The following is a 19,169-nucleotide window of genomic DNA, read 5'->3' as shown; positions in this document are numbered from 1 at the left end:
TATTTATCATATAATTATGATATATATATATAATTGATATATATTTATCATATAATTATGATATATATATATAATTATGATATATATATTTATCATATAATTATGATATATATATATAATTGATATATATTTATCATATAATTATGATATATATATATAATTATGATATATATATTTATCATATAATTATGATATATATATATAATTGATATATATTTATCATATAATTATGATATATATATATAATTATGATATATATATTTATCATATAATTATGATATATATATATAATTGATATATATTTATCATATAATTATGATATATATATATAATTATGATATATATATATCATATAATTATGATATATATATATAATTATGATATATATATATGTATCATATAATTATGATATATATATATAATTATGATATATATATATAATTATGATATATATATGTATCATATAATTATGATATATATATATCATAATTATTATATATATATATATCATAATTATAATATATATATCATAATTATAATATATATATATCATAATTATGATACATATATATATATCATAATTATGATATATATATCATAATTATGATATATATATCATAATTATGATATATATATCATAATTATGATATATATATATCATAATTATGATATATATATATCATAATTATGATATATATATCATAATTATGATATATATATATCATATAATTATGATATATATATCATAATTATGATATATATATATCATATAAGTATGATATATATATATATCATATAATTATGATATGTATATAATATATATCATATAATTATGATATGTATATAATATATATCATATAATTATGATATATATGTATAATATATCTTATATATAAAAGTACTTTAGGAATATAAAAATACTTTAGATCAAAGCAAGAAAAATAGCAGCTAAACTAATAGAATTCTAACACTTCCCAACTGTCAACAGCTTAATTGCATGAAACGGCACCTCCCTCACCTCTACTCTGAAAACCAAAAAGAAATAAAAAAAAAGAAAAGAGATATTAAAAACTAAATTAAGAAATAAAAATAACACCTGTCAAAAGGAAATTAAAGTCATGCCAATAAAAGATATACAACCTAAGATATGGAAAAGCTTAAATCAAGGGCAATAAATAACTGCTAAGCTAAAAGAATCTCCTAACACCTCCCTACTAACGACAGCTTAAACACTGGAAGTAGCATTCTCCCTTCTTCTCACCACACCTCCTAAAACCCACGACTGCTCACATTCACAAAGTATACACCTCAATTTTTCCCATGATGTAGATCGCACCCAAATATCTTCTAAAAACCAATGTAATATTGACACCCGTTTCAATATCAATTCTTTTTTTTGTCTGATGAACTGTTGTTCTTGAATTAGGACTCCACTGAAACATGTATGCACATATGTAACGAATAATGTTTGTATAATAAACAGACATATATGCCTATGGGTTTCGATACTAGCTTGAGGCAGTTGCCTGTCTAGCTGCACTGATGAGCTGTGAAACAGCGAAACAGTACTGCATGTGGATGACATGTATATATATATATATATATATATATATATATATATATATATATATATATATTGAAATAAAATAAAATATTTAAATAATACATTTCAGGTCATTATTTTCTGCAAGACTGTCAGTGTTTACATAGGCGCATTTTACTCAGTCGAACACATGTCTGATGAAGATAGTTGATATGCCATAAAACAAAACAACTAAACCTTTTTTTCTCTATTTAACGCTCTCTCTCACACACACATGCGTGTATAGCACGACTCTGAAATGAACATTCTAACTCATGTCTATTTCTTATTCAAGAATCTTTCAAATTATACTTAAAACTTCTGAAAAAACGTTGTTAGTGTTTACATAGGCGCATTTTGCTCAAAGTCGAACACATATCTGATGAAGAGATCTTTCTCGAAATATAAAATACGATTATTCTATCGGACCAGCTGACGCAGGTAATCACGGTACAAATATAAGTAAAATGTGTGTATGAGATATATACACATGTATTGTAGTTGTGATAATAAAATGCATGTATAAAATATATACACAAGTAGTTGTATTAATAAAACTATACTACATTTGTTTCAGTTTGTGTCTTTAACCCTAACCTCTGCATTGTACCGCCTTCTACATATTACATTTAATGTGATCACTTTTTTTTTTTTTTTTTGTAGCAAAATAACATTAATAAAAAAAAGGCGTTAACATTATTGTGTTGGGCTTAATGCCCCAAATGAAAAAAAAAAAAAAAAAATTGATACGTCTTAGTTACAATAGTGAAATTCGAAAATCGAAATATTAAATTTACAGTAAAACCAATGTTTATCTACTTAATTGTCCCTATTTACAATGCCTTCCCACAGGACAGAGTTAGACGCCAGGGTCGTTTTTTAATGTGGAGAAAAGGAACGAAAATAAAAAATTGTCTCAGTTGTGAAGGATTTCTTCTCCACTGACAGAGAACAAGAAATTGAAATGCAGCATCTGAAGAACAGATACTACACTTTGAAGTATTTATTTGCTTCCCCACTGAGCAAATTAGGCACAAAGCCGTTTTTTAATGTGGAGAGAGAGAGAGGGGGGGACCAGCTCCCGATGGGTGGGAAATGGGAGCTGGATACTAACAATTGGTATGAAGGGTTGCCCCTACATTGACCAAGGTCTTATATGTGGGGTTGCCCCCATATATGGACTTTGCTTGCAGTATCTGCCGGAACAGATACTACACTTTGAGGTATTTATTTGCTCCCCCACTGAGCAAATTAGGCACAAGGCCGATTTTTAAAGTGAGGAGTGAAGGGGAAATGGGAACCAACTCCCCGGGGAGTAGGGGAGCTGGATAGTAACAATTGGTATGAAGGGTTGCCCCTACATTGACCAAGGTCTTATATGTGGGGTTTCCCCCACATACGGTCTTTGCTTGCAGTATCTGCCGGAACAGACCCTACACTTTGATCTTGTCCCAAAGGCCAAAGCTATAATCCAAATCCAATCTACTTAATTGTCATGTTACAGTAATGCACATATCCAAAGATTATGAAAAACCGTAAGGTATAAAATTAATTAATGATGAAAATAGTTTTCGAAGAAAATTAGTGAACATTGAGTTTTGCTTTAAAAAAAAAAAAAAAAGAGACCGGGGAGTTCAACTGGTGATAAGGGAGGTAATTATTTTCTGAAATCTTAGGCTAATTTAGCAAAACTAAATTTTCTCTAATTGTCTTTGAAAACTTTTCATTAATAACTAATTTTTTACCTCATTGTTTATCATAATTATGGAATATGTTCATTACGGCGACATGACAATTAAGTAGATCCCTATTAGTTTTTCAATATTACGGTTTTCGAATCACTCTAATAACAAGGAAGCACCAAAAAATCTTTTGTTTAACAAGAGTTATTTCCCTTGAATAAATGCTGTACACGACATGAGTGCCGAAGATGAAATAATATTAAAAATCTCACTACCCCAATTAATAGACTTTATTATTTACACCTACCAGCAAAAATGATGGGAAGAAATTATTCTCTGCCAGTGTTCTCGCTAATATTAATTAATTTAATTTCAGTAATTTAATTTTTTATATTTATCTCATTCCTGATCTAAAAGGAGAGAGGCGCAGTTTTGGGCTCATTTGAAAATCTCATTCCAAGTAAAAATTCTTTGATATGCTCAAGTATCGGACAAAAATAAATATCTTCATAAAAAATTAGGAAAAATTATTGAGTAGAATTTTAATAAAAAAAAAAAATAAAAATTCAGTTTTGTTGAATTTTGTTAAGTCACCATTCATTTTTAGTTGGTTAAATGACAAACTGATTTATCTCCCCTTTCTTTACAGATATTTCTGCTTTTATCAATGACTAGCGGGGGTACCCAGCGTTGCCCGGGTGTGGAGAGGGTTTATGGTAAGGGTATTAATCAACAGAGCCTGAAAAAAAAAAAAAATGAAAATAGAGAGTACCCCGTGCGAGTGCAAAAAAAAAAAAAAATGATCAAAGGAGCCCTAAAAAAAAAAAAATTAACCAACCCTCTAAGAAAAATTAAAATAGCAGTGAGTATCCATGCAAGCGCAAAAAAAAAAAAAAGTAGTAAACAGGCAGGCAGACTCGAATCTGTAAAGCTAAAACGAAATGAAAAAAAAAAAAAAGCAAACGATTTAGCCACCGTGACATACGACGTTGTTGTCATTCAAATTAAGCTTAGTCATTGCAAGGCGTGAATGACTTTGTAAAAATGTCTTTGTAAAAAAAACAAAACAAAAAAAAACGGCTCAGTTGGCGGTGAAATAATTCATGTTTTTGGCCAATTTTCAGATATTTGTTAGAGATACTGAGCTTTCAAACGATATTTATTTTGTCAGTGTTCATTGTGTGTGTCAAAAGTTTTTGGCAGACATACAAACACACACGCATTTTGCCTTTTATATAGAAAGATAAAAGATAAACGGATCGTCAAAATGCAAAAACTGAATTTTATTTTTAATTCAATGTCTACTCAATAAGTTTTCCTGATTTTTTGGTGAGGATACTTAGTTTTCATATTATTTCGATTCATTGGACTACTGTTCTGATTTTGAGTCAATTTTATATTTCGGTCAACATAAACTCTGACCTTCTTCAGGTGTATCTTGTTGAAATTTATGAATGTTTCTGTCGATCTCAGGAATTTGGATGGAATTTTCAATGGACCTTTTATTTACTTCACGGTAGCATGCTATTGTTTAGACAACCACGACTGGATAGAGTTTAAGTAATTTGTAATTCTATTTTTCGGTTGCTCACACTAAAAATTAAATCTTCAACCTTCAGGAGAATATTACTTTTACAATTGATTTTTTCCAAGTACTCTAAACATTGCGCCATGAGTCTTTGCAGACTGTTCTAGTATGAATTTTGAGAGCTTTAAATCTATTTTTATTTTTAGTTGTAAATATCACTATTGCTAATTATTAGTATATTACTGTATATACCAAAATTATTAGTATATTACTGTATATACCAAAATTATTAGTATATTACTGTATATACCAAAATTATTAGTATATTACTGTATATACCAAAATTATTAGTATATTACTGTATATACCAAAATTATTAGTATATTACTGTATATACCAAAATTATTAGTATATTACTGTATATACCAAAAAATAATTGCAAATTACTTGAAGGGTTCCATTTGAAAGTTTATATTTTAATTCATGCAAATTTCATATTATTATTATAGAATAAAATCTCTATCGATTATTATATATTATATTGTACCCAATATATATTAGTGATTTTGGTACATTTACAGTTTGATCAAGACATTAAAAAATGAAAATATCGAGAGGAAAAAAAAAGTTATATGTTACGTATCCGTTATGGAATGAACTTCTCCAAAAATAAATTTCACTTAATTTGATTAAGTAGTTTTTTTGTTTTTTTTAACAGTGATAAAAAAATTCGTTCTGATACTGATCAAAAGGTAGCCATGTTTCGAGTTTTAGGAAGAAAAGCCATCATTTAACATGATGAGGGGCGGGGGTTGTCGGCACTTTAGACTGAGTTATCTCCCCATGGCGTGGTCTAAAAATCCAAAGAATTCTTGAGTGTGACAGAAACACTCCTGAGTTTGACAAGATACACCTGAAGAAGGTTGGAGGTTGCATCGACCAAAACGTTGTGAAAATGACACTCAAGATGTGAACAGTAGTCCGAAGAATCCAAATAATACGAATAACCAATCCTCATCTCAAAAATTCAGAAGAGAGATACTTATTTTTGTCTAATACATAATCAAAATTTTTTTTTTTTTTTTTTGAATGTGATTTTTGTTTGTACCCTTTTTATTTACTGTTTTAGGAGAATGTGCCAATTTTGGGAATCCCTATTTTGGAGAATCGTTACATTTCAGTGTTTTAATTTAGGTGAAGTACTTTGAGTGATTTCAAGAAATATTTTTTCGTTAAGGTTTTTGGTTTATATATAAATGTGAGATAACAAGAGACGTGTTATATGATAAAACAAAACAAAGGAAATAAAGATTTCAGAGGCATGCCTGGTGTTACCAGATCAGGCTGTCTGATGATATTGGCTTCCTGAGATGAAATGCATCTAACATTGATGCTTTTTGTTTTTCTATTTCTTTTTGAAAAAAATTATCTTCTACAAAAACAACCCACCTTTTCCCTTTTCTCCACCACTTCCTGATGGGTTTCCTACCTTAAAATGTACCAAACATTTCCCTCTTCCATTGCCAAACTCATTCATGTTCTGCAGGGCAGAGAACAAAAATGATAAAATCCACTATAAAACAACCAAACTAAACACTACAAACTAGCAATTGAAAACACAAATAACTTGAAGAATAAAAAACTTCTACAAAATAACTGAATGCAACATGAATACTATTTCCAAATTAACTGGATTTAACATTAAAAAACCCGAAAAGGGTTGATATGCCGTAAAACAACCAAACCAAACTCTACAAATAAATATTTGAAGATATAAACAACTTGAAGCATAAAAACTGTTTCGAATATAACTAGATTTGCCATTAAATAACCTGAAAAGGGTTAATATGTAGCAAGTTTAACTATTTACTGTAAGCGGATCAATGCCCTGTGCCAAAGTGATTCTGCCGCACTGACCAACCGGTTGGCAGGGCGTATTGATTTTAGCTGTCCCCTTAAGAACTATTTTTAGCCCTTTGGGATCTCAGCTGCTATCGCCAGAGGGACGCCAGCAAGCCACCTATACAGACTTTTCTCACTCACTCCTCCCACTGCTACTTGTTGAGGACTGCAGTCTGATGGCAGATGACACTTTAAAACAGACATTCTTTCTTTCTCTCCAGTCTGAAATACAATCTCGCCTTTTCTAAATAAACCCTTTGTTGTTTTATTAAAAGAAATGTTGTTTGGCCTTGTTTATTTAAGCAATGATCCACCTATACAACCAACCAAACCATCAGTGGCATACATGCACATGTTTAAGAATAGAAGATTACAACAACAGAAATCAACAGAATTATACAAATTATATTTAAAGGTTAATGATTAAGAATATTATGAGAAGATTGAAAATGATTGATAAAAAAAATTTACTTATAAGATGTTTTCTAAAAAATAATTGTTGACATTACATTTAGACATGGCCATGTTGATTTGTTTTTATTTCAGCTTTATTTGCTTTGATCAATGTTGAAAAAGAAACACCAGATTTTATCAGCAACAAAGCAACCGCAAAGATCCATGAAAATATTGTCAGAATTGGTAAGTAAATGGTTTTCAAGATATATTAAGAGGAATAAAAGAAGACTTTGCCAGAGATAGGTTAGTTTGGAAGTCAATTTTGAAAAAAAAATGTCAAAAACATGGTTGCATGTAATATGTACGTTTCAACTGAATATAAATAGTGCCCAAAAACTTTCTAGAATGTTCCGTACAAAAATATTCACTCTTTTGTAGCAATTAGGGAATTAAGGTCCGGGTTGAATTTTTCCAGTTTTATCCATTAATTTATTTCCATTAATTTGAGTTGAATAAATTTTGGCTTATTTGAAGATTGAAGATGATGCCTTTGGATGATTTAGGTTTTATTCAGCTGAAAATGTATGCACAAAGGTGGCGATTTAATCTCAACAAGGGCAGATAATTTGAATTATTGTCAAAACAAGGGCAGATAATTCGAATTAGGTACTTGTTTGGTTTAAAATTTCGGTACTTGTACAGTTTAGTCAAGACATTAAAAAAAATGAAAATATCAAAAAAGTTTAAATTGTATGTATCCGTTATAGAACGAAGTTCTCCGAAAAAAAATTTAACTTAATTTCATCAAGTAGTTTTTTTTTTTTTTTTTTTTTACAGCGGAAAAACACGTTTTTATGAGAGTGCGTTGAAGGCGGCCATCTTGGATTTAAAAAAAAATTTGTTTGAATTTTAGAAATGACAAAGGAAGATAACTCCACTTAAAGCGCTGACACCCCTCCCCATCTTTTAATACTAGCTTTTCTTCCTAAAAATCGAACATTTTGCTCGGTATCATAACCAATTGTTTTTTCGCTGTAAAAAAAAACTACTTGATGAAATTAAGTGAAATTTTTTTTTCAGAGAACTTCGTCCCATAACGGATACGTACAATTTAAACTTTTTTCGATATTTTCATTTTTTAATGTCTTGACTAAACTGTACAAGTACCAAAATCTCACTTAATTTGATGAATGTTTTTAAATTTTTTAGAGAGAATCAAATTTTAATGAGATCAATCACCAAGGCAGATAAGTTAAACCGCTTAAAGTTTGTCAAAATTATGGATTATTTTAAAACATGGACAGTTTCTCTGTCCTTTTTTTTTAATCATTTTTCATTTAAAGGCACCCCTACTTATCTGCAAAATAGACAAGATGGCTGCGATACGATTGATCTCATAAAAATTTGATTTTCCTATGTAAAAAAAAAAATACTTGATTAAATTAAGTGAATTTTTTTGAGAACTTAATTCCATAACAGATACATGTACAATATAATTTTTTTTTTTCTCTTAATATTTTCATATTTTAAACTAAACAAGTCCCTCGAATTATGGTCAATATGTGGGCAGCTCATTTGAATTGTCAAAACAAGGGCAGCTAATTCAAATTGTCAAAACAAGGGCAGATAACTAGAACAAGACTAATATTTTACAATACTGATAAAATCTTTTTATTGTTTTTGAAAAAACGATAGTTTTAAACAACTGCTCCCTTATTCTATATAGAATATGTTGAGAAAAGATCTGCCAGGGATGGAGTATGTATGTTGCAAAATTAAAATATCTCTCCCATAATAAAAAAACAAAGGAATTATGAAACTTCAAATGTCTGCCATCTTTTTCAATATCTTGCACAACTGCCGTTATTAAAAAGACAGTTGCAAGAAAGAAAAAGATTAGCCATTGTCCAGATAATCTGATGCTGTCAAAGAATTGGTTTACTGTAATGCAACCAGCTGATAAAAGTGAACCGAGAGACAATTTGTATCAACTATTCTTACAGTACGAGAATTAATTAACATGACCAAATTCTAATATCTGAAAAATTTAATTGTTTATAACACCAATGCCTAATACCTTTTATGATACTATAAGAAATAAGTCATTTTGGATTATTAAAATAATTTCCAACATTATTGATAATGTTTACTAATTCATTTATGTATTCTTTACTAGCGGGGGAGAGGGAGGTCCGGCTTTGCCCAGTCATAAAATATGCTTAAATGTAATATTTTAATTTGTTCAGATTTCATATTTATTATTAGAGTTGTGATTTTAAAAGTTAAAAAAAAAAAAAGTATTTGGGTGCCATCAGTTAGAATCAAAACCGAAAACAAAACTGTAACATTCAAAGCTGGTGATGTTACCACTGTACCAGCGTGACACGCATGTAAACTGATTAAAAATTAAAAATAAGATGAATGTACAAAATGTATAACGATTTTTTTTTTCACCTTTGACCCATTTTTGATCCCTTAAAAACTATTTTAACCAGCTAAAGGCCCATAAAAGAATGGTGCATAAAAAATCCAATCATTCGAGGCCCCTTGTGCCACTCTGCGATTTTTAGTTTCGAGAGCAATAGTTTGAAAATCTGGAGACAGACAAACATAGTGAGTTTTATAAATTAGATTATTGCTTATGTTTGAATTTATGCTTTGAAACATGGCATAAATCATAAATCTATGATGTCATGGCAAAACGATGATTTTATTAAGATAACGTTTTTAGTTTTATATCTAAGAACGTTCAGATAGGTCAATTGGTAGAATCTAAGACTGAATATCTCCAAGATTTTAGTTTCAATTCTGGTTGGTGTCTTCTTTATTTATTGGGAATTTACTATTAATGCAATGTTGTTCATTTCTTATAGCGATAAACAAAAATGAAAAACTTTTATTTTATAACTAATTGTCACAAAATGAAGATTGTATATTCCAAAAATCACAAAAATAAAATTGATCAAGTATTTTTGTTTTACTTATGGGAAAAAAAATTCGTCTGTTTTTTTTATTTTATTTTTTTATTTTTTTTTTTACCCAAAAACTGACAGACAGGGCCATATTTTTTCTAGAGAACCTAAGGGGAGCTAATCAGTTATGATTTTGACAGTTTCCATGTGCATTAGGGTTTTCTGCCCTTGTCCATTAATTCATTGATTGTAATATGGGTGTTTTTTTCACCCTCATCGAAACAGTAAAATTTTTATTTTTTTGAATGAAAAATAAAATTATTTGACCGAATTACATGATTTTTGGAATGTGTCAGCTTCATCATGCGACTGGTATGTACATAAGATACTTCTGTATTTTCTTTAATTTTAAATGCTGCCATAAGTGCCAAACATCATAGTTTATTTATAGATATTTTGAACTGAAACAACTTCTATAATTTATTTGTTTTTAAAAAAAATTGTAATGACAGACAGACAAAATTGGTATTGATATAAGATTAATTTTGGATGTTTCTAGATTTGAATAACGAAATAATATTGAATTTCAAGTAAAACAAATGGTACCTACATGATTGTCAGGTCGCAAATAGTAACACATCCAAGAATTATGGAAAATAAGGTAAAAACATTAATCACGAAAAAATACATTTGTAAAATCTTGTGATATGGTTTTAAAATCTTCCAATTCAAATTGGAGAGTTAACAGGGGAGGTAATTAAGTTTTCAATTTCTCGGAAATCTCATGCTAAAATTCAATTACTTTTTATTAAAAATAAAATTAAAATTAAAACAGTTAAATTATTTTTTAAAAATTCACTAATTAGGTACGTATTTTTATTTTCTGAATAAATTCTGTCTGCTATACATGGTGTTTCAACTGAGTTACTCCCCCTTTGCTTATGTCATGTGACCCAATATGTCTACCTCAGCGTGTAACCTTATTGAAGTATTTTTGCTCTTATTGGAACTGTTTTTAACAAAAAATTAATTTTCTGCCATTTTTGAATATGTTACTATTTGCAATATGACAATTATGTAGGTACCATTTGTTTTACTTGAAATTCAATATTTTTTCATTATTAAAATATAGAAGCACCTAATTTTGTTTATTTTTATCTTCTTTCTGGAAAGGTTTATTTGCTGGTTTATCAAGCGTGTTTGTGCTGATCACGTTCTGCATTCACATCTACATGTTTGTGGCGGAAGACACCTGGCACAGCAGTTTGAAAAATTACATCTTGTAAGTTGTGACAACATTTTGATAACCTTTCAACTTGAAATAGAAAATGTTTCAGAAGAAATGCTTTCCTTGTAGAACATTCATGCTATTTATAGGCTTATGTGCCAGATTTTAAACTTAAATTGGGGACTATATATATACAGTAGCGTCCAAAAGTTAAGGGCTAGTAAAACCTCAGCAAGTTTAACCATATATTTGAAACAAATACACACGAACAACAAAAAATTACTTCACAATTATATAGATAACATGTATATCTTCAATGGGTCATAATTTCGTTAGCCTACACTAAGTATTTTTTGAATAACTACCATTTTAAATAAAATTGTTCAAAATTTGTGTGTCCAAAAGTTAAGGGCTAACACGATTGCGGCTTTTGTCCTTGCTGTGAATGGCTGAAATTACCAACTAACTAGTATTTGGTAAACAAACCCTTGCTATTTATGACTTATTGACACCTCTTGGCACAGGAATCCACCAACTTCTTGTAAAACGCTGGCGTTATCGCACTCCATTCAGCATGTAAGCACTGCCAGAGTTCTTCTTGATTTTTTGGGCACTGAAGTTGAGCACGTTCACCAACTATTTTCCAGATATTCTCAATAGGATTAAGATCTGGACTCTGAGGGGGCCAACGCATCGTTTCATCTTCTTCCCCGTCTAAAAATGTTTTTACTTTCTTAGCAGTGTGACAAGGAGCGTTATCCTGCATGAAAATTGCAGGTTGATAGAGCGACGACCGAAGACTAGGAACTGCATGCTGCCGTAGAATCTCCTTATAAACTTCTGCATTTATTCCACCTTGCAGACGAATCAGTGGTCCACAGCCTGCAGCTGACATAACGCCCCAAACCATTACACTTCCTCCTCCAAATTTTAGTTTTTTTCACTCACTTAACCTCCAATCTCTCACCAGTTCTTCGCCGGACATGCGTGTTGCCATCAGATCCGATAACGTTAAACTTTGATTCATCACTAAAGTGCACACGGGACCAGTTTTCGGTTGTCCACACAACGTGTTCTTGAGCAAAAGCGAGGCGGAGTTTCTGATTCTTTTTGGAGATAAGAGGCTTCCTTGCTGGCACTCGAGATTGCAATCCAGAAGCGTGCAACCGGCGTGTAACAGTTTGCCGAAACGCTTGAACAATAGACCTTTGCTTTAGTTCTGGAGATATTTTAGAAGCAGTGTTAAATCTGTCTTTAAGTGACATTTTGACAATAAGACGATTCTGTCGAGCAGTTGTGATTCGAGGTCTACCAGATTTTGGGGCAGCTGCCACTGATCCTGACTGCTTGAAATGTGCCACAATACGCTTTACTACACTAGGAGACCTTCCTACGGTGTCAACAATCTCAGAAGTTTTCTTGCCATTACTATGAAGATGAATAATGAGCTGTTTTTCTTCGACAGAAACGGGACGACGTTGTTTTGCTGCCATGTTGTACTAGTGCAATACAAACACTCATTTCTTTTACCCGTTGGAAACTCCACTTATGTAAAGTATGTTCAGGGGCGATAACTCCTGTCCACCTATACAGTACCTTACTGTTATAATAATTAAAGATTATACCGCCTAGCCCTTTTGGACCACGAGAATTTGGACAAACTTTTGTGTTATTGTTCATAACTTCGAAAATATCCAACGGATGCTTATGAAATTTAGGCGAGACATGAGTGATGAGTATATCTATAAGTATATATGCATATTAAGTATTTTTAATGAACGTTTTTTCTTAAACAGTACTTAAATTTGTCTTGAAACTACTAGCTCTTAACTTTTGGACGCTACTGTATATATATATATATATATATAATATTACAATAGAAAAATGCTTAAACATGGAAAAGTAAAGGACTAGTTGTTAAAACTGGAAAAGAAAAGGACAAGATATTCTAGTAAAAAATATAATCAATTTATAATTTGAAATATTGCAGCATTAAGAATTGATTTTATATATTTTTTACTAGAATATCTTGTCCTTTTCTTTTCCAGTTTAAACAACCAGTCCATTACTGCCTTTTGGTCAAGATCAAAGTGTAGTATCTGTTCTTCAGATGCTGCACTTCTATTTCTTGTTCTCTTTTGGTGGAGGAGAAATCCTTTACGACTGAGACAATTTTTATTTTTGTACCTTTTCTCCACGTTAAAAAACGACCCTGGTGTCTAACTCTGTCCCGTGGGGAGGCATAGTAAATAGGTACTATATTATTCTCATATTTATTAGTTGTTGTTTCATGACGTTTCGGCCAACTATTCCTCTGGCCTTCGTCAGGTGGTAACGGCAACGGATAGGAACTCTGAATCTCCTAACTGCATTCTCACCAATCACTGCCATCCATAGTTGTTGTCGTCTCACCACGTTTTTTGGCCAAGTAAGCCTCTGGTCGGCTTTAGGTAGGATTGAAACTGCTATCTTCAGACAATTCTCATCTGGAACCATAGAGATTCAACGTCTCTATCAACTACGTCACGGGCCCCGGATAATTCCAGATTATTTTTCAGGTTTATAACTTTTATCAAATCAATTTTCTTTTCTACAAAGTTTCAACTGAAATTTTTTTTTTTTTTTCAGGTGCAAAGTTGAAATGTCTGTAACAAATCAGACTGCCTCATCATGTGATAAAATTTTATTGAACCGGCCGAGCCTCATTGCAACTGTCCTTCATATTTTTGCATTTTTTGGTGCAGGAATATTAATGAGTTCTTGGTCATGGAATAAAGCTTCATTGTATGCATGGGAAAGATTTCTACGCAAGTAAGTATTTTAAAAATATTAGAATATCTGCCTCAGTGTTGTGGAAGGAGTGTCTGTTTATATTGCATGTCAAATGTTCACATTTACAGCACATCATATCTTTTTTATCTTCTTTGCATCTCTTGACCGTGTCGGCTCACCTGCAACAAAAGCTATCTCCTGCATTACCGATGCAGGTTTCCTTTACTCTAGACAATTGGAACTTTATTCAGTTTCACCATCGAAGTCATCCTTAGGAGGAGGGTGGGAATTTTTCTATCAATTTATCTACCATACACTGCTATCTGCCGCTGCTTTTCAGAATAACTAACAAGTGTGGACTATTGAACTGAAGACTCAAACTGTCTGTGCGTGTCCCTCCTTTTTATATTTGGGGATGGGGTGTTTGTGAGTGATCTCTGGTTCGATGCACCTGCAAGTCAATGCTTGATGAGTCTTAACCTTTTGAACCTCATCGTACTCAATGCTATCTTGCATTAATCGCGCTATTCTTATGAACTTCATAACCCCAGCAAAGGTAAAATTAATTCCCTAAACAGAAGTTTTGTGACTCTTCTATGTCCCCTTCTGTGTGTGAAACGGCACTAACTCTATTTGGGTTTAACCGGCTCCCTGCGAAGGAGGAAATTCCATGGGAGTATGAAATTCACAAGCGATTCTGAATTGCATGTATATGCCTGTTTGAGGAGATGACGACGTTAGGTTTTTGCCCCTTTTGCATTGCAGGGAGGTGTTGATGTCCTACATACAGAGCTTTCAATTTCCAAATTGGTTACCCATTTTAGTAATGACCAGGCTCAACATTGCTTAACTTTGGTGATCTGATCGGAACCGGTGTGTCAACATGATTATGCTGTATATGTCTACAAAGATTAAAATTCAGATATAACGCTGCTAAACCTTTTGCCAATTTTGATCAAAATCAAATACATGATTTTGATTCTAGAAAATGTCTAAAATTTAAAGCTTAAAGTTTATAAAGTTTTAAAAAGAAATTGAAAGTGAACTTTGCTCAATTAGTGTCTAATGCCTATGCATCAAATTAATGCAAATCTGAAATATTTGAATTTTCAAATGGGAAGTTGTGCTCATCTTATTGTTATGTAGCTGCTGTGTCTGGTTGTATGAAATGCATTTGGGTTAATATGTACTTTTGTTCCTGAGACGAAATGCACCTACATTGATGTTCCTTTTTGTTTTTCTATTCTCTTTTGTAAAACTTAGTTATGTTCTACAAAACCCAAAACAAAAACAGCCCTTTTCCCTTCCCTCCCCGCCTTTTTTTTTCTACCCCTACTTCCCAACCGGCCCTGTCGGTGGGGCATTAGAATACACCGACTGATCCCCTGCAGAGAGTAAAAGTCTCAATGGGGCCACCTGTTGGTTAAATATAAAGGTTAGAATATAAGAGTTTGTATCGATGGTTTCACCATATTTTTTTATTTGGATCCTTTTTACATCAGTAACGTTTTGATTTTTTAGGTTAGTTTTAATTTCTTCCAAGGAGCACAGTGATAGTTCTGAACTCCTGATTACTCCTTTACTAGCTTTACTCCTTTAATACCCATCAAATCACGAGTAAGATCAAAATAGGATATGAAAAAAGTCAATATAGAACTGTACACACCAAACCCTCTCAGATGCTACAACTGTCAAAGGTACGGACATCATGGAGACCGGTGCACACACTCTCCAGTATGCACGAGATGTGGAGAAAACGAAACCCACGCAGATTGCCAAAAAGATCCAAAATGTATTAACTGCCAAAAAGGTCATAGTGCAAATTCAAAAGAATGCGACAAATGGAGGAAAGAAAAAGAAATTATTAAAATAAAATATACAAAAAAAATAACCTTCCAAGAAGCTCGTAACCTAGCTGGAAATATAAAATACTCAGAAATAAAAAAAAAAAAACATACAACATACCACCGGACCAAATAACCAAACAGCAAAAGCAAACCTATTGAACATTAAACCAGAAGACATCATTAAATTACTTAATGAAGTAAGGGAACTAATGGAAGAATTCAAAAAAGCTATGAAACAAATAAACAATGAAAATAAAGATTACAAAACTGAACAAAACTCCCAAACCAAAACTCAACCCAAAAGACCCACAAGACCCCAAAGTGCTACAACACCCACAGAAACAACCCCTCTAACCGAAAAAAAAACAGACACCAAAAAGTGCCCATGAAGGAAAAGGAAACAAACCACCAACCAACAAAGAAGATAAAACCAAAATAAACAGACCACGTGCATCTTCCAGACCAAGAGACTCAATCCAAAACAGATTTGAGAAAATGGACACAGAAGATTGAAGATCAGACACCAACGACTAACAAAAGTCAAAAACAAATACATAAAATCTAATCATGACCCAAAAAATCATCCAATGGAACTGCAGGGGCCTAAAAGCCAACATAAATGACTTATTACTTCTTATAACAAACCATCAACGAGCCATCATATGTTTCCAAGAAACCTTTTTAAAAGCTAAAGATAAAATAAATATAAAAAACTACAAACAATACAACCACATCCACAATACCCAACAGAGAGCCTCTGGAAATAATATCCCACAAAGCAAAATAGATCTAAACACTAATATTCAAGCCATTGGTGCAGCAGCCACACTACACAGAACTATAAATATCTGCACTATGTACATCCCACCCCAGGATCCAATAGATGAAGCAGAGCTGAACAAAATAATAAATCAGTTACCCAAACCCTTTTTACTGTTAGGTGATTTCAATAGTCACAACGATATATGGGGATCTGCATACTCGGATAAGAAAGGGAAGAATCTTGAAAAAATTATTAACGACAATGACTTGTGTATATTAAACAATAAATCCAACACATACCTTCATCCCGCTTCAGCATTAGATTTATCTTTGTGTGACCCTACTATCCTCATGGACTATAACTGGAAGGTTCTAGAAGATTCATGGGGTAGCAACCATTTTCCAGTGATTATAACAAATCTAAAAGAAACAAAAACAAGTTGTCTCTGCAAAACATTTGAAAGAATGATAAATAAACGACTGAATTGATATCTGGAAACGAACGACTCAATTGCTAACCTACAAAGTGGTTTTAGAAACAAAAGAGGAACAATGGACAACATAGTCCGATTGAAGACCTTTATCAAAGAAGCATTCATTAAAAAAGAACATGCAATAGCTGTCTTTTTTGATTTAGAAAAGGCATATGATACAACATGACGACAGGGTATAATTAAAGACCTTTACAACCTTGGATTAAAGGGCAGACTACCCATACTGATAAAAGATTTTCTATCTGATAGAAGTTTTAAAGTAAGAATCGGACCCATCCTATCAGACACAAAAATACAGGAAGAAGGAGTCCCACAAGGATGCGTTTTATCAGTTACGCTATTTAATATAAAAATTAATAATATCGTAAATTGTCTAAACAATGGTATAAATGGCTCCTTATATGTGGATGACCTTGTAATCTGCCATAGATCCAAAAATATTCATACTTCAGAACGCCAACTACAAATGTGCATAAACAAACTAACACAATGGACGACAGAAAATGGCTTTAAATTTTCAACAACTAAAACTAAATGTGTCCATTTCTGTAATCATAGAAAAATGCACAATGACCCTATTCTCAATCTAAAAGGATCAAAAATCGAAATAGCTGATCAACATAAATTTTTGGGACTTATTTTTGATAAAAAACTCTCCTTCATCCCTCACTTAAAATATTTAAATCAAAAATGTTTCAAGACTCTACAACTATTAAGGGTTATAGCAAATACTGAGTGGGGATCAGATTGCTCATCACTCTTAAAATTATATAGAACTTTGATAAGAACCAAACTAGATTATGGAAGCTTCATATATGGTTTAACCAGAAAAAGTTACCTTAAAACTCTAGATTCTACCCATCACACAGGATTAAGACTTGCCCTGGGCGCATTCAAAACCTCTCCGATAGAAAGCTTATATGCTGAAACCTATGAACCTCCACTAAAATTGAGACGTGAAAAATTAGGCTTAAAATATTAACTAAAATCAAACCCCAAAAATTCTGCCTATCAATGCACTTTCAATCCCAACTACACACATCTATTCAAACAAAAAGAAAATGCAATTAAACCCTTTGGTCTCTACATGGAAGAAACAATAAAACCACTTACAGACAACTCAATAGATCAAACCAGCATCCACGAGGAAAATCTCCCAGAACTCCCACCCTGTATGTTAAATCAACCTAAAGTCATACTAGACTTGACAATATATCCTAAATCCAATACTCACCCTGCAGACTATAAAGAAAAACTAAGCAACATTCTGGATACTTACCCAAATTGGACACACATTTACACTGATGGTTCCAAAGATCAAAACAAAGTGGGATGTGCCGCTATTTCAGAAAACACTATTCAGCAGAAAAGGTTACCAAATAACTCCTCTATCTATAGTGCAGAAATTACAGCCATAAACCTGGCTCTAGATATTATCATCAACCAAAACTCAAAAAAATTTATAATATTTGTAGACTCATTATCAGTATTAGAAGCAATAAAAAAATCAAAAATTAAACAATCCCCTACTCATCAAACTGTTACAAAAGATCCATTCTATCCTGCAACACAAAACTTTCTTCTTTTGTTGGATTCCCAGTCACTACGGTTTCCGTGGAAATGATAAAGCTGACATGGTGGCCAAAAATTCCTTAAAGCTACAAATAAACGACATAAAGGTCCCATATACGGATTACAAACATTCAATAAACATTTTTATCACAAACAAATGGCAAGAAAATTGGAACAATTGCCAAAACAACAAACTCTTCCAAATTACTTCTATACTTAAAAAGAACCCTCTAGATACCAGAAAATCACATTGAAAGGGGATTGTCCAAATTGAATAGCAATTGTCTGATGTAAGGAAAAAACCACATTGATCAAAGCTGGGAACGATGCAACAACCTTCGTATTAGTTTCATTTTTATTATACAAAAAAGGCGAACCTACACGCGCTGATCGAAAAATGTTGAATATTTATCTTTTGAAAGTCGGGAAAATTAAATACGCACACGCGACCGCCGTTCATAACTCGTAGATATGATTTCGACGTGATATAAA

General features: G+C 31.9%; 2 protein-coding genes across 2 annotated transcripts in view; one reads left to right on the top strand and one right to left on the bottom strand.

Moving 5' to 3' along the window:
• The window catches only part of LOC145279990 (tRNA-splicing endonuclease subunit Sen2-like), a 133,884-nt gene that overhangs the window by 97,713 nt on the left and 17,002 nt on the right, over positions 1-19,169 (bottom strand). The window lies entirely within an intron of this gene.
• Positions 1-19,169, top strand: part of LOC145279989 (protein smoothened-like) — a 54,580-nt gene that overhangs the window by 26,545 nt on the left and 8,866 nt on the right. Inside the window, exons 6-8 of the mRNA XM_080131591.1 lie at positions 7,241-7,333; positions 11,176-11,284; positions 13,859-14,041. Of these exons, the coding sequence (XP_079987717.1) occupies positions 7,241-7,333; positions 11,176-11,284; positions 13,859-14,041 (385 nt within the window). The remainder of the gene's footprint in view (positions 1-7,240; positions 7,334-11,175; positions 11,285-13,858; positions 14,042-19,169) is intronic.

Source organism: Euprymna scolopes, chromosome 7, assembly GCF_053919585.1.
Source record: "Euprymna scolopes isolate OS-2025 chromosome 7, ASM5391958v1, whole genome shotgun sequence".
Taxonomy (NCBI): domain Eukaryota; kingdom Metazoa; phylum Mollusca; class Cephalopoda; order Sepiida; family Sepiolidae; genus Euprymna; species Euprymna scolopes.
Note: the sequence above shows the minus strand (reverse complement) of the source record. Positions and strands in the feature narration are given on the sequence as shown.